The sequence below is a fragment of the Megascapheus bottae genome, chromosome 16, assembly GCF_031878675.1.
Source record: "Megascapheus bottae isolate mThoBot1 chromosome 16, mThoBot2.hap1, whole genome shotgun sequence".
Classification (NCBI taxonomy): Eukaryota; Metazoa; Chordata; class Mammalia; order Rodentia; family Geomyidae; genus Megascapheus; species Megascapheus bottae.
In genome coordinates, this window is record NC_143524.1 from 3,697,823 (window position 1) to 3,713,318 (window position 15,496).

At 60.0% G+C, this 15,496-nt stretch overlaps 1 protein-coding gene across 1 annotated transcript; it reads right to left on the minus strand.

Annotated features, from left to right (window-relative positions):
* Positions 1-756: 756 nt before the first annotated feature.
* Aldh3b1 (aldehyde dehydrogenase 3 family member B1) lies at positions 757-11,860 on the minus strand. The gene is made up of 10 exons (XM_090347239.1): positions 11,827-11,860; positions 8,958-9,120; positions 7,197-7,307; positions 6,974-7,094; positions 6,765-6,850; positions 6,497-6,578; positions 4,582-4,968; positions 4,020-4,186; positions 2,407-2,506; positions 757-1,032 (listed from the first exon to the last, which is right to left on the minus strand). The coding sequence occupies exons 1-10, from the start codon at positions 11,844-11,846 to the stop codon at positions 842-844; spliced, it is 1,428 nt and encodes a 475-aa protein (XP_090203365.1). The 5' UTR covers positions 11,847-11,860; the 3' UTR covers positions 757-841.
* Between the last annotated feature and the right edge of the window lie 3,636 nt (positions 11,861-15,496).

Sequence of the window (15,496 nt, forward strand, 5' to 3'; positions counted from 1 at the left end):
CGGAGCGGTAGGGCATGAAGTTTCTCCGGGGGCCGCCATGTTGCTTCGGAGAAACCAATGGGCGGAGAGCTCCGCGCCCCCGGAGGCGGGACGTCCGGGGCGTGGCCTAAGCCCCGGCTGGGGGCGGGAGCGCGGGTGCGCGGCGTGGGTCTGAGGGTGTGCGGTGACAGTTGCCGACCGCACAAGCTCCCTGCGGAAACCCCGGACCCACGCGGCTGCTTCCGGACGCGCAGAGTGGAAGAACCATTCTGCATCGGTGGCTGCCCCCGCCTCTCCTTCCCGCAGACCTGCACCTGGCGTGCGGGACAGACCTGTGCGGGGGGAAGAATGGGGGCTCGGGACGTGCGAGGTCTCCAGGCCGCAGGAGCCTGGGGAGGCGAGATCGGGGACGGGGCACAGGGTGCGAGAGCCCCGGTCGTTGTGGATCCCAGAGGCGGAGCGGGCCCCGAGGGGCAGGAGTGGCCCCGGGTCCATGCTGCTGGCGCTGTGTGCAGAGATCTCATCCCGGCTGCACCCCAGGAGAGAGGACAGGACACCTGTGGCCCGAGTCGGCAGCGCCTTCCTTTTATTCTGACCATCTGGGGAAGGAGCTCAGAAAAGACAGGCATGGCAGATTACAGAGGATCTGCCTGGGGCTGAGGACCTGGCACCAGGACTCTTGCTGCACCCTCCACGGGAAGTGCCCCCCCCCCAGTCTGACCATTTTCCCCGTACACTTGCGCCAAGGGTGAGGGGCTGGTCACTGATCTGCTTCCCAGACTCCCACCCTTGCCATTCCAGCAGGGGAGAGCAGGGCAGGCTGCACTGTGGCCCCAGCCACAGTGGGAGGCAGTGGGAGGGCTCAGAGCAGCGTGCAACTGCAGCGCCGCTCCTCCATGGCCAGCAGCAGCAGCCGCAACTTTCCTGGCGTGTAAGGCGGGTAGCGGATTTCGTTGAACTTCTCCATGCCAGGGCTGCGCAGCAGACAGGCGCGCTGGTGGGAGAAGGTGTCGAAGGAGAACTTGCCATGGTACCTGCCCATCCCGCTGTTGCCTGCAGGGTAGCATAGAACACAGGGTCAGCAACCAAGCAGATGTCAGGTGAACCTGAGCTCTGAACCTCAGTTTCTCCATTTGTCCAGAAGACTCATCAAAAAGCACTGTGGGTAAAGGGGTGAACCCCTTCAACCTGGTGCCAGCACCTGCTCAGTAGCTGATGCAGACACCATGGTGGGGACAGATAGGCACACAGAGGTCATAAATTCCACAACGTTTGACTCTCAGCTTTGCCCTGAAGAGCTGTCTGGGCAGGTGCCTGCCTGTGTCCTGTGCTCTACCTCTTAGGGTCGGGTCCGGAGGTGAGGGCAGGTGTCATCAAGTGTTCAGACCTGCAACACACTGTGCTGCAGGACTGTGCCCTCATGAACACTCAGTGTTGAGGAAGGAAGCAAACCAGGGAATTGCAGGGCCCGCAGCCCTGGAGAAGTTGGGGTCAGATGTGAACTTCCTGGACCTGAGGGTGCTGGGGGTGGGGGCCAGAGGAACTGAAGCTTGGCAGGGACTCAGTGCCTTGGAGGGGATGGCGTATGGCTGGGGGAGCAGACAGGGGAGGCCTGAGCAGGTTCCTGAGCAAGAGCAGCAAGAAGTGGCCTCCGTGCGCTGGGAGTCAGGCCTGCCTTGATTCAAAGCTCGGGAGCAGTAGGCTAAGCTTTGCCCATAGACAGACTTCCACCCTTCTTCACAGGCCCCACCGCCCCCTGAGGGCTGGAAGTGACCCAGGCCAGAGCTAAGCTCAGGGAGGCTGGAGAGTGGGGTCTGCAGCCAGGACGCTGCATGCTCACCCAGGCTGGCCCACCCAGTGCTGTGGTGGAGCTGCTGCCCTCTGGGGAGGTCCAGGCCCCACCATTCAGCCAGCCAGGTCCTACTGTTATTTAAGCTGTTGCTGAGATCGGCAGGTGAAGGGCTGGTATGTCCCCTCTGTGGCCCTGTCGTCACTGGGGAAAGGGGCTGAGAGACAAGAAGGAGCTGACTTGGGTCACACAGAGGCTTGGGCCAGCCCTGGGCTTCCTGATCTGGAGACCAGCGGGGTCAGGGGCAAAGGCTTTCTGGGTATCCTGCAGGAGAGGTGGGGGCATGGCAGGGGAAAGATCAGCCCACACCAGGGAGCAGCGGCCATGGCACTGTGGGTGGGTGGACAGGCCAAGACCACAGCCTGCTGTTAGGAGGAAGGCAAGGGGCGCAGCAGACGGCGGGACACACTTGCGTTCCTGAACTACCTGCAGAATTGGGTCTGCAGGTAAATGCAGACAAATCGGGAAGGTTCTGCTCACTGGGGGCAGGAGTAGGGCTCCTGGCCTGCCCCGTGCTGAGGCTGGACTGACATTTTGCTGTCTCCATGCGGGGGGTGGGGGTGGTAAGGAGCACCTACCCACGCCTCCGAACGGCAGGCTGGCCAGGGTCATGTGCATGAAGCCGTCGTTCCCACAGAAGCCCCCGCTGCTGGTCCTCTCCAGCATCTGCCTCACCACCTAGAGAGAGCGGGGTGAGCGGAACCCAGCACACATCCCATCTGAGTGCTGAGGACGGTAGTGGAGGTGGTTGGGCAGGGAGGGCCTGGGAAGCAGGGGTCAGACAGTACAGAAGCAGGCCGCACAGGTCCTCGTTCCCGCCCTTGCCCTTCTGTCTGTGGGGCTATGGGAAGGGTGGAAGGGGGTGGGCTGTGTGCACTGATCAGGAGCTCACTGTGACTCAGTCTACTCCCCCTGGTGAGCTCAGGTGAGGGCCGGCAGAGGGGCCCCCACCAGCAGGTCGGCTATCATTTTGTTGCCTAGTGACCAGCTTGAACACCAGCCATACTGGAGGGTGGACAGAGAGAGCACAAAATCCATGCCAAGAAGGGAAGTCTTAGGACTAGGGAGGGTCCACGGAGCCACTGCCCAGAAACCACACAAGATTTCTCGAGGCAGAAAGTTCTGGTAAATGGCACCATGGAGGGGGGACTGGTTTTGACATAGGGGGAAGGTCCGAGGTGAGCCACAAACTCCTAGTTGAACCAAAGAAGAAGTGGTCACAAGCCTGGGACATGGCATGTGACCTAAATAAATGATTCTCACAAGCCGGGCGTGGTGACTCATGCCTGTCGCCCTAGCTACTCGGAAGGCTGAGATCTGAGGATGCAGTTGAAAGCCAGCTAGGGCACTAAAGACTGAGAGACCCTCATCTCCAATTAACCTCTAGAAAACTGGAATGGTGCGGTGGCACAGGGAGTAGGGCAGTACCCTTGAGCTGAAGAACCAGAGACAGTGCCCAGGCCCAGGGGTAGGGTGGTAATCTTGAGCTGAAGAGCTCAGGGACAGTGCCCAGGCCCAGAGTTCAAGCTCCACAACAAAAAGAAAAAGAGACTTCTCACTGGGAGCCAGTGGCTCACGCCTGTAATCCTAGCTAATCAGGAGGCTGACATCTGAGGATGGAAGTTCAAAGCCAGCCCAGGCAGGAAAATCCACGAGACTCTCATCTCCTAACCACCAAAACGCGAAACAAAAAGCAAGAAGTGGAGCTGCAGCTCAAGTGGTAGAGCACTAGTGTTGAGCAAAAATCTCAGAGAAGGCACCCAGGCCCTGAGTTCAAGTCTCAGGACCAGCACAGAGTAAGTCATTGTTCAGATAGAGTCGTATGGGGGCAGCAGCCTGGTGGAGACTGCTTGTCATTCCTGTGGTGGTCTAGGCTAGGGACACCACTCCTCACTTGCCTCCCAGGCCGTCCCTTGGGCCCCTGTGGGAATGGGGACCCAGCACCCGTTCTGGGATCTGCCAGCATCGCTGTGTGCCTTGACAGCCAGGCACCAAGGGGGACACTGGCTACCAGACTGAGCCCTGTGAGGAAGAACGGAAGAACGCAGGCCAGGGCCCAGCCCAGGGCACAAGGAGAAAACCTCAGGGAGCTGCCCACAGGGCGGAGCCAAGGGACCCAGCCCCGCAGCCCTGGGCCCTCTGCCGCCACCCTCTGGCAGCACACCGACAGTGCACCCGCCCCGCTGCCCACCTGGTTGCTATTGGAGAAGGCATACAGGGCCAGAGGCTTCTCCCGCTGGTTGATGAAGTCGATGGCCTCGTCCAGGCCCCTCACCGTCACCAGGGGCAGGATGGGCCCGAAGATCTCCTCCTGCATCACCGGCTCCGTCTCCTGCACGTCCACCAGCACCGTGGGCGCTGCGGGCACAGGGACAGCTCAGCGCCCAGAGGGCACGGGCGCCAGGGAGGAGCAGGCTGGCTCTGCCCCCCACACTGCAGGCTGTCAGCCTGGGAGGGCCTGGGGTCCTGGCCTCAGGGGACTGCAGAAGGTGGCTCTGAATTTGGACCCACAGCCTGGACCCCTGGAACTTGGGTCCCGGCTCAGCCGGCCGGAGCTGTGGGATCAGGGTTTGGGTTGGAGGCGTCAGGGCTCAGAACTGAGGCGGTGTGTGGCACCTTCGTGTTCTGGATCGCAGCATGGCGAGCCCACGTGCAGCGGTGTCGAGGTGGCGGGCGCAGGCGCAGCCTTGGTCAGGCAGGGCCCTTGGCATGAGGACCCCACCCGGGCAGCCCGGGGCCGGGAGGGGACTCACCGATGTAGAGTTGGCTCTCGTCGCTCTGGCCTCCGATGGCCACGCGGCCACAGCGCAGCAGCTCCTGCAGCCGCTGGAAATGCTTGTGGTTGATGATGCGGCCCAGGTTGGGGGAGGTCTTGGGGTCGTCGCCATAGAAACGGGTGATGGCGCTCTGCAGGGCGGGCAGCAGCCGCCCCTGCATCTCGGGGCTGCACAGCACGTAGTCGGGGGCCACGCAGGTCTGGCCGGTGTTGAAGTAGCGGAACCAGGCCACGCGGTTGGCCACAGTCTGGGGGTCACAGTCGTCGTCCACGTAGCAGGGGTTCTTGCCCCCCAGCTCCAGGGTGATGGGCGTCAGGTGCTTGGCGGCAGCGGCCATGACGATCTTCCCTACGTGAGGGCTCCCTGGGCGTGAAAGGGAACTCATGTCCCTCAGTCACCCTGACCTGGGGATCGCTGCTCCTCCCTCGAGGGCCTCACTGGGCTTTTACTACTCTGCCATCTTGCAGGCTGGGGTCCTGTTCACCAGCGCTCCCCGATGAGCCCCAGGGTTGCAGGGCCCTAGAAAGGCAGCGGTGGTTTTGTTCACCACAGTTCCCTTGTTCCCGTCCTAAGCAGGGCCCATGGCCGCTCCAGGACTCTGAATACCACAGGCCTCACCGCACGCTTGGGTCCTTATTGCTGAGGTTAGAGCCCCGTTCCAAGCCTGTGCTCGAGATCTGAGGGAGACCACTGGCTCACATCCTTCTTTCCTTCCTTCCTGGTTCCCGGGTCCAGGGGGCCCCCAGCAAGGCCCCTCAGCCTTGACCGGTCATTCTGTACCCCCGACCCCACTGCCCAGCTCTGGAAGCCGCCTCTTACTCCTTACTGGTTGCCCTCAACTCAAAAAGTTCGGAGGTCCTTCCTGGTTTGGCTGCCCGTGCCTGTAATCCCGGCACTGAGGATAGAGAAGTAGGACGGTCACAAGTTTCAGCCTATCTTGCACTACAGTGACCATGTTTCAGAAAACCAATAGCTTGAGGGTCGAGGTTCCAAGCCAGTCCGGAATTCTATCTTCAATGAACCACCAGAAAACTGAAAGTGGTGCTGTGGTTTCAGGGGTAGGGTGGTGGCCTTGAGCTGAAGAGCTAAGGGACAGCGCTCAGGCCCAGAGTTCAAGCCCCACCACCACCACTACCACCAACAAAAATCCAAGAGCTAAGACTGGCTCTGTGCTAGAGCACTTGCTTGCTAGACACACGTGTTGTCCCTAGCACACAAAAGAAAAGAAAATACTTCCAGCCCCTTTGAGCTCCAACCAAGCCCAGACAACTTCTAGCCTGAGACTCTGTGTACTCAGGGAGTGAGCCTCTGCCATGCTCTGTGATAAACAGCGTCGCATGTTCACCTGCCAGTGACCTGTGACATACAGATCAGGAAACTGAGGCCTGGAGAAGCTGGGGAGGCCAGCAGGGAGGTCCTGGCCTGGTGGACAGAGCCCCCCCCCTCTTGCCCCTCCCACCCATGGGATTGCAGGAGGTGCCTGCCCCTCAGCCAGCAGGAGCCCCTTTTTGCTCCGGTGTCCCCAGGTTGGGCAAGCTCAGCTTCTGGCCCCCAGGAAAAGGGTCCAGAGAGATGCCAGGGCCCCTGGAAGCGCAGACTGCTGACTTCTGGGGTTTTTACTATTGGAGAAACTCTGAAGCCAGGTGGAGTTGGGGATCTTGGGACAGGCAGTGGGGTGAGGGCGGGAGCCCGGCTGGAGCTCCATCTGGGAGACAGTGGTTGAGGGGCGGGCAGGGTCCAGTGACCTCCCACCGCCTGCGGGATCCCTGCCCCAGGGCTCCTCACAGCTGGTGGGGAGGTGCCCAGATGGCTTGCCCTGTCTGGGCTCTCCAGGGCTGACCACTTTCCTTGGGTCCTCCTGAGCTCTCTCCCCAGGGAGGTCCCAGCTTACCTGTGAAGAAGATGTAGTCAAAGCTCTGCTCCAGCAGCTGTGCCGTCTCCGAGGGTCCGCCGGGCACCACGGCAAAGCAGCTCTGCAGAGTGGCACGGCCGCTTGACTCTACCCTTCGTTTGGGGCCCTCCAGCCCACTCCCCACCTGGCCACCCAGGCTGGAGGAAGGATGAGGCGCTGTGAGCGGGGCCAGCCAGTCCAGGCACGGACCGCCAGGGTCCTTGCACACCCAGGCTGGCCACCTCACGGGCCTGCCTGTCCCGTTTACCTGGTCCAGATAGCGGGGCAGCGCCTCCGCCAGGACCTTCTCCATGCTCTTGCTGATCTCGGAGGGCTTCAGCACCACGCAGTTCCCTGCGGGCCGTGTGGGGAGAGCGCTGGGAAGAGCAGACAGTGGCCGGGCCCCTCCCCACACCAGCGGGTGAGCTCTGGGAACAGACCCTGCCAGGAGGGGTCAGTGGCGGGCAGGGCGCTCACCAGCGGCGATGGCCCCGACCAGGGGCACGAGCGTGAGGTTCAGGGGGTAGTTCCAGGGGGCCACAATGAGCACGAGCCCGAAGGGCTCCTTCCGGATGAAGGCGGAATCCAGCTGCGTGGCCTGGATGGGGAGCCTGGGTGAGCGGCGAGGGGCGGGGGAGGCCTTCTCCTGGGAGCAAGCGGCCCCCGAAGCCCTCCTGTCCCCCGGGCCCAGGCCACTCACCAGGTTCCGGGACACTTGCTCGTCTTTCATCCAGGCCTGCAGGTTCCTGAGGGCCAAGTCCACCTCACCCTGGCTGATGACAATCTCAGACACCAGGGACTCAAAGGCCGGCTAGAGGGAGGGACGGGTCAGAGCTGGGCAGCACCATGCCTGCAGGGCCTGCACCACTCATTCATTCATTCATTCATTCATTCACCGTGGACACATCCCATTGCAGATGTGTTCCTGCACCTGCAGTACAGCAGCAACTAAGGGTACGGAGCGTGCGGGGCAGGCCCTCCACCATTCAAGCCACACCCTCAGTTTGAGCTGTTTTTGAGATAGGATCTTTTTCCCAGAGCAGCTTGGATCCCTTCCAGTGAGAGGCTGGGTGGCAGCTGTGTAACCCCCAGCTCCCAGCTATTGTAAAAACAGGATCTCACAACCTTTTTGACCTGACTTCGAGCCTCACTTCTCCTGAGTAGCTGGGATTACAGCCCAGAGCCCAGCTAGCTCCTAACAAGTTCTGTGAGAAAAGTGGAAGATGGTGGAGGAGACAGAGAATGAGGACAAGCGTAGAAGGTGTTGGCGCAGGCCTCTGGCCTAGGGTGGCTTCATTCACTCATCTTCCAGCTTCCGTAACCTGCCTGCTGGATTACAGAGTACCCGTCGCCCCTGGCTACATGATCCCACACGCGAGCTGTGATCTGAAGCAAGGGAAGGGGGAGCCCAGGACACCTGGACCATGTCTGTAATATTCTGAGCAGGGATCCTGGCAGGGCTGTGGGCAGGGGAGCGGGTTCCCAGTTCCCAGGGGCCACTGTGAGGTGCCCAGAGCAGGAGTGAGAAGGAGGCAGAGTTGAGGATCTGGCTTTGAACTCTGCCAGCTGTGTGCTCCCCCTCCACTTACCCCTCCTCCCCCCGCAGGATGGGGCCCGGGCCCAGGCCAGAAATACCAGCCCAGCATCGTCCTGCCAGAGTCACAGCTACTTTGAATTAGAATAGGGGAGCTGGGAGGGTTCACCCCTGGCTCTGCCCTTCCTGGCTGTCTGGGCACAAGGACATTAGCCTGTTGGGGTGCTGTGGCTCTGGGAAGGGGACGAGGTGAGAGTACAGGGAAGATGCAGACAGCAGGTTGGCCAAGATCACAATGAGGCACGGATTGAATTTTCTGGGCCACTGCTCCCTTTGTGAGGATGGGAAGGCAGAAGCGAAATCTGAGCTGAAGGGGAAAATAGACTCTGAGGTGCTGGGCTGGTGACAGGCGGGGAGACTGGGTCCCCAGGAAGGGAACCCAGCAGGCTGGAGGAAGGGACACTTTACTCAGAGAAGAACCACCATTGGAACAACTTGTTGGACAGGTGTCCTGAAAGAGGGCGGCCTTGTTGGGTGATGGGCTAGGACTCACCTACTGTGTTTTTATTTTGGGGGGGGGTGGCTTTGCATGGCTGCTGGTGGAACTGGGACTGACCTCCAGGCAGAGACCCACAGTGCCCTCAGGGAGCCCAAGTCCTCCAGGGCCAACCAGGACCTTGCTGGTGTGGCCCACCTCCCTGGTCTCCTCATCTGCCATATCTGGGCTTCTCAAGCATAAATGTATCAAGTTCCCTCTGCCACAGGGCCTTTGCACATGCTGTGCCCTACAGCTCTTTCCTTCTCCCCCTTCATGTTCCTAATATCTCCTTCTCAAAGAAACTCAGCACTGTGATCCCTGCTCCCCCTCATGTCACCCTAGATGTCCCCCTGCACCCTCCCCTTCACTCCCTACCCCCGTGGCCACACCTTGTGCAGGTCCTGGGCCAGCGCCTCCTGCAGCTGCTGCTTGTGGTCCTGCAGGAAGCGGCCCAGGGCCCGGAGCTGCGCTGCCCGGAACTCGGCCGGCCGTGTGCGGCCCGCGTGGAAGGCCTCCCGCAGCCGCTGCAGCGTGTCCTCCAGTGGTTCCATCCTGACAGACAGGACAGCGTGACTTGGCTAGGCAGACAGCCCTGGACACCCAACCACACAGGGCCGGCCCCGAGGACACAGCCAGGCGGCTCCCTGCCTGGGGGGGCAGCGTGTAGCCCAGGTGGCCTGGGGCACCACCGCTCCCTGTCCCCAGGGCTGGGCCAGCGGGCCGAGGCCGGCTTCATCCACCCCAGACGCCTGCGCAGAGTGGACCCAGCGGGGTGGGAAGTAAAGTGACACCTGCTCACTCTCCCCAGCCAAAGCCACAGGCACAGGACGTCAGGCCACCTGGTGACCTGGGCAGAGGTCCCGCTCCCTGATGACCTGAGAGGGCAGGAGAAGCAAAGGAGGACGTAGCCCTAGCATCTTCGGAGTGCCCTCTGCCAGGCTCTTACCAGCGTGAGACCTGCCTCAGTTTCCTTGTTCATCACATGAGAGAAAGTGACACAAAACTCACAGGTCACCAGGACATTCAGTAAAGGTCAACCATGCTTAAGAAGGTCACAAATACTGCTTCCCCTCCCTCACGCGTGGCCTGTGTGCACACATGCGCATATACGCACGTGTGATCATGGGCTCAGGCCTGGGTTCTGTCCTTGAACTTCTTTGTTCAGGGCTGGCACTCCACCACTGGAGTCACTGGCCTTAGGCTGTTCAACTGGAGGTAAGAGTCTCGGGGACTTTCCTGCCCAGGCTGGCTTCGACCTGTGTTCCTCAGACCACGGCCTCCTGGGTAGCTGGGATTACAGGTGTGTGGCCCCTGTGCTGGCACTCTCCCCACGTCTCCCCAGGCCCCCGCTGATGCAGGCAGAGGCGGCACTGCAGAGGCGGCACTGCAGCCCGGCCTGTCCCTCACTGGAGGTTTAGTGGAGCCCACAACAATGTGAAGCGCTCAGGGCCAATGGCAGCCTGTGGGCAGGGAGCTCTTCGGGGCGGGGTCTGGAACATTCCAGTAGCTGCTCCTAGCAACAGGGCTACCCCCTGCCTCCTCCCCCATTGCGCACTCAGGACTGAGGCCCCCAGGAGCACCCAGGTAAGCAGAGCTGGCAAGGATGCTTTCCGAGAACTGGGGAGCCACCGAGGACCCAGAGAGCCAGGGTTCCCAGCCAGGCATTGGGTGGCGCAGGGCCCTAAGCCCTCCTTCCCTGGGTGTGGCCCCGTCAGGGGCTGAGGGACAGTCAGAGTTCCTTTCTGCAGGGGACACTTGTGGGCTGTAAACCAGAGCCTGGTGGGCCCTTCCCTGCCCATAGAAGGAAGAGGTGCTGGTGAGGGCAGCAGGCTGCGTGGCTGGGTTCAGTCCCATTTGTAGGAATTTTCTAGGCAGGTCCCAATCCAGAGGGTCTCCTTGCCTCATTGGCTTAGGTGGGACAGGCAGACCCAGCCGCTCCCCTCCCCGCCAGTGGCTCATGTCTGTAATCCTGGCCATTTGGGAGGCTGAGCTCTGAGGAGGATGGTTCAAAACCAGCCCCCGTGCAATAAAATCAAAGAGACTTATTTCCAGTTAATCAGCAAAAACCCAGAGGAGGGCCGGGCATGGTGGCTCACGCCTGTCATCCTAGCTACTCAGCAGGCTGAGATCTGAGGATCATGGTTCAAAGCCAGCCCAGGCACTAAAGACCGTGAGACTCCAATTAATTTCTAGGAAACCGGGAGTGGAGGGCCGGGAGTTTGGCCTAGTGGTTAAAGTGCTTGCCTAGTATGCACGAAGACCTGGGTTCAATTCCTAGGTACCACATACACCACCCGAAGTGGTGCTGAGGCTCAAGTGGTAGAGCTCTAGCCTTGAGAAAGTCCAAGGACAGTGCTCAGGCCCTGAGCTCAAACCCAGGACTGGCAAATAATAATAATAATAATAATAATAATAATAATAATAATAATATTTAAAAAGACTAGAAAACCAGGAGTGGGGCTGTGGCTCAAGGGGTAGGACGGTAGCCTTAAGCTGAAGAGCTCAGGGACAACGCCCAGGCCCAGAGTTCAAGCCCAGAGGAGGGATGGGTAGGCAGTCAGGGCTGTGCCCCAGGCTCTGGGGATTGGTGGGTGGAGGCGCCCTTTCCCCATTCCCTGCAGAGGCTGCAGCTGATTACCTCTCCTTGCTCAGACCTCCTCAGCAAGCTTCCAGGATGGCATGGTCTGGGGGGGCGGGTCCCATGACCTGGGTTCAAATCTCAGCAACTACATTTGCTAGCTGGAGGTCACTGAGTGGGGCTGTTGGGCCCTGTGGCCCACTTTTCCCATCTGTGAAATGAGGACAGAGTCTGCAGCAGTCTGTGGGGAGGGCCTGGCATGGAGCTTGGGGAGTCTGGACGACACTTGTGGGTCATCTCTGTGGCCTGACAGGCCTGGATCCAGTGTGGGTCTGGGGATAAAAGCGTGTTGTCAGATCCAGCCATGGCTGACAGAGGAGAATGGATGCTTGGTCAAATAGCCTGGGCACACCCCAACCACACCCCATCAGGTCTGCTGGAAGTCATGGCTGGGCTGGCCTCAAAGCCCACAGACCCAGGGTTTTCTGTTCCGATCTGATGCCATGTAGGTTGAGCCTGGATTCCATGAAGCCTGCCAGAGCTGTGCGCAGCCCCTGATGTGCCTGGGCCCTTGGGGCGCTTAGCCCAAAGCACCCCTCAGCCTGCAGGCTGAGCACACCCAGCCCCTCCCACAGAGAGGCAGCCTGCCAGGAAATCCCTCTGCTGGGGGCCCCTCCTACCCTGGGCCTACAAAGTCCATTGCTAAGGCAGAGTTGTTTCTGTTGTCCAGCGCCTGTCCCCAACAGCCTGGTCTCCCTGGCAGCACCCGGGACACAGTGTCATCTGAATGAGACGTTGACTCTTTTGGGGGTTCACGGGAAGCTCCTTTCCTCCAGGGCCCCCCACAGGATGTTCAGACCCCCAGAACTGGTAGTTCAGGTCTGACAGACAGAGTATCTGTGCCAGACAGACAGATGAACAGATCACCCACCGAGCCTGACAGAAGGGCTTGACAGACAGACACACAGACAGACAGAGAGGCCTCCTCTCCCCCACCCCTCCAACTTCCCCTTTCTCCCAGCAGATCAAGGCTATCCTTGTGTCCAGGATCCCAGCCCTGCCTGATCAACACAGTCCCGGCCTCCTCGAGACGCTGTACCTGAGGTCCCCGGAAGCCACTCTTCTTCCTGGGTGTCCCAGCTCTGCCCCAGCTCTGCGCTTATGAAATGTCCAACACCACCAGCGCTGGGTGGGGCTGCCCTGGCCTTGTGCCTGACCTTGGCCCTGGGCCAGCTGAAGTGGCAAGCCACTGTGTGCTTCAGGCATCTAGATCTCTTCCACAGAGAGGTCAGGGCCCAGAGAGGGCCGGCACCAGTCTGGGGACACATAGCAGGTGTATGAGGGGCTCAGCCCTAGGAGAAGGGAAGTATAGTGTGGGTGGGCCTGGTGGCCTTGACTAGCAAAAAAGGGCCCTCTCCCCAACCTTCCCTGCAGGCATCCTCTACCTGAAGCCTCAGTTTCCCTCTGTAAAATGAAGAAAGTCCAAGCTGCATGCCAGTGGCTCACGCCTATAACCCTAGCTACTCAGGAGGCTGAGATCTGAGGATCATAGTCCAAAGCCAGCTGTGTACTAAAGAATAAGAAATTCTTACCTTGGGCTGGGAGTTTGGCCTAGTGGTTAAAGTGCTTGCCTAGCATGCATGAAGACCCAGGTTCGATTCCTTGGTACCACATATATAGAAAAAGCCGGAAGTGGTGCTGAGGCTCAAGTGGTAGAGCTCTAGCCTTGAGAAAGTCCAAGGACAGTGCTCAGGCCCTGAGCTCAAGCCCAGGACTGGAAAAAAAAAAAAAAAAAAAAAAAGAAATTCTTACCTCCAATTAACCACTAGAAAAACAGGAAGTGGGGCTGTGGTTCAAGGGGTAGGACGGTAGCCTTGAGCTGAAGAGTTCAGGGACAACAATCAGGACCAGAGTTCAAGTCCCATGACTGACCAAAAAAAAAAAAAAAAAGTCCAGAAATCCCATCTGGGATTTTTTGCTGTTGGTTTTTAGGCTCCTGTCTGTCTGTACAGTACCCTGTTCACTGAGACCTTCCTCTCCAGCCCTGGCACTATACCAACGAGGCACGGAGGCCAGCGAGAGGATAGGCCCGTGACACGGACCCCTGGGCAGCAGGCCCAGCTGCTCCCCCGTGTCCCCATCCACAGACTCAGACAGCCCTACAGCTCCCAGGCACCGCTCCCCGCCTTCAGGACAGCCACCACCACACTACGTGTCACCCTGGCGATCCCTGGGGTCCTGCCGCGTGGTGCAGAGGCCTGTCCCCCCACCTGGCACACCTGTGGAGCCTGGCACAAAGGAGGAAGATCCTGCAGACAGGCAGGTGGTTGGGTTGCAGGTGTGGGGGAGGGACACCCTTTGTGCCTCTGCCCGGGGACCCTGCCACCAGCTCCCTGTGCGGGTGCCCTGGGCCCGCCTGCAGGCTCCTCTCCAGGGCCTCTGGGCCGACCTTGCACCCGGGAGATGCGTGTCACGGCCCCACCCTGGGTCCTTTGCCTACCTGGGAGGGCAGGACGACGGGTCGCTGGGCCCACGCCCTCGTGGGCAGCCCTGTGGCTTTAGCTGCCTGGGGTAGGGATGGGGGTCAGGGGCCACGGAAGTCCCAGCCTCCGCATGGGATGCAGCCCCCACCCGCCAGCTGTCACGTGGCTCAGCATGTGACAGCTCTGTTCCACTGCTCTCTGGAGCTGAGCCAGGCAGAAGCTCTGACAGAGCCTAGAACCAGGCGGGGCTTGGCTGGGGCTGAGCCTGCAGCTGTCAGTCAGCCATGAGGCCCGCGGATCCAAGGCCACCCAGCAGATCAAGGGTCCACCTAGGAAGCCTGGTGCAGGAGTGGCATTGGTGGATTCTGAGGGTGCCCGCTCTGGCTAGAGGGCCTTTGGGGGACCCCCATCCTCACAACCTGGGCAGACGCCCCCAAATAAGCCTGCCTGTCCCTGGGTAACGAAACGCCTGGTGGGGGGGAAGGAGGGGAGGAAGAGACAGACTGGACACTGAACCTTTGTGGGACAATAAAGGCTGTCCCCTCTTTCCTTTCTTAGTCCCTCAGGGCTCCTGTAATTCTAGCTACTCAGGAGGCTGAGGTCTGGAGGTCATGGTTCAAAGCCAGCTTTGGCAGGAAAAGCCGTGAGACTCTGGACATCACCTGCTAGTACACAGCAGTTCAACCGTGTGGATGGGCTCATGCCCTCCTTGCTGCTCTCCTAAGGAACTAGATGTCCCTCGGGTCCTGGCCTTGCCAGCTTTGAGGCCAGTACCTTCCTGACTCAGGTGAGTGGGCCTGCACCAGGCCAGGGTGGCTGTCCCAGGTGCAGAGTTACGAAGTCATGGGAATGGTGCTCAGAGAGCAGCTGTGATTGCATCTGGCACAGTTTGTCCCCTCAGTAAAGCTCGCAGGCATCTCTGCAGATTCTCACGCCATTAGACATCTCTGTGCATGCTCTCTGGCCCAGAGAAATGTGGTGACCCAATCAGGGCCACACAGAAGGACATGTAGGACCTTGTGCCCTGCCAGGCCTGCTCCCCACCCACAGCATTTCTTGGGTACTTGGAGTGACCCCCCTTCTGTGTACCACACCACCACGTCAGCAGCCACCAACCTATCCCAGCCACACACCTGCCCACTGCATTCTACACCACTAAATCGCCATGGTTCTGTCATCACTCAAGACAAGGAACCTTGTAGTTCACTCCCACTGCAGTTTCTGGTGTCACCTACGTTCCTACATTCCTGCCTGCTGCCCCCTCCTTAGCCCCTGAACCGCCCCTACCCTCTCCCCTGCTTCCTCTGCAGCTCCCACTTCCAGGCAGCCAGCTACCTGCATCACTGTGCCAATTCACTGACCTGCTTTACCCACAGCTGCACCTGGGCGCCACTTGGAGAAATGTCACCAACGCAAATCTAAAAACCTCTGCCAGTTCCAGAGTCCAGCGTGTCTCCCAGTGACCCCTGGGGGGGTGGGGCTTGTCATCTGGTCCCTAGGCCATCCATCCAATCATGTTTACAGATCACCGAGTAAGAGCTTGGTACAACTATCTGCCCTAGGTTTCTTGGTACCAGCCGGCTTCTCAGACAATGAACAGAAACCCAGGTAGGAAATAGTGGTACTCACTCTTCCTCAGGGTGGGCTGGAAGGGCCCTCCAACCAGTAGGTACAGAGTGTGAAATAGAACGGGATACAGGGCCAGGCACAGTGGCTCACACCTGTCATCCTAGCTACTCAGGCTCAAAGCCAGTCTGGGCACTAAAGGACCTGAGACTCTTATCTCCAGTTAACCTCTAGAAAATGGGAAGAGGGGCTTGGCTCAAGGGTAGGGCAGCAGCCTTGAGCTGAAGAGCTCAGGGACAGC

Bases quoted from the DNA above. Each gene is read 5' to 3' on its own strand.
- Aldh3b1 (XM_090347239.1), bottom strand. From the start codon at position 11,846: ATGGACTTTGTAGGCCCAGG. The intron at 6,851-6,973 runs GTGAGCGCCCTG...CACGGCCCGCAG, and splicing joins GGTCGGGGCCATCGCCGCTG to GGAACTGCGTGGTGCTGAAG. The intron at 4,969-6,496 runs GTAAGCTGGGAC...TTTCACGCCCAG, and splicing joins TGACTACATCTTCTTCACAG to GGAGCCCTCACGTAGGGAAG.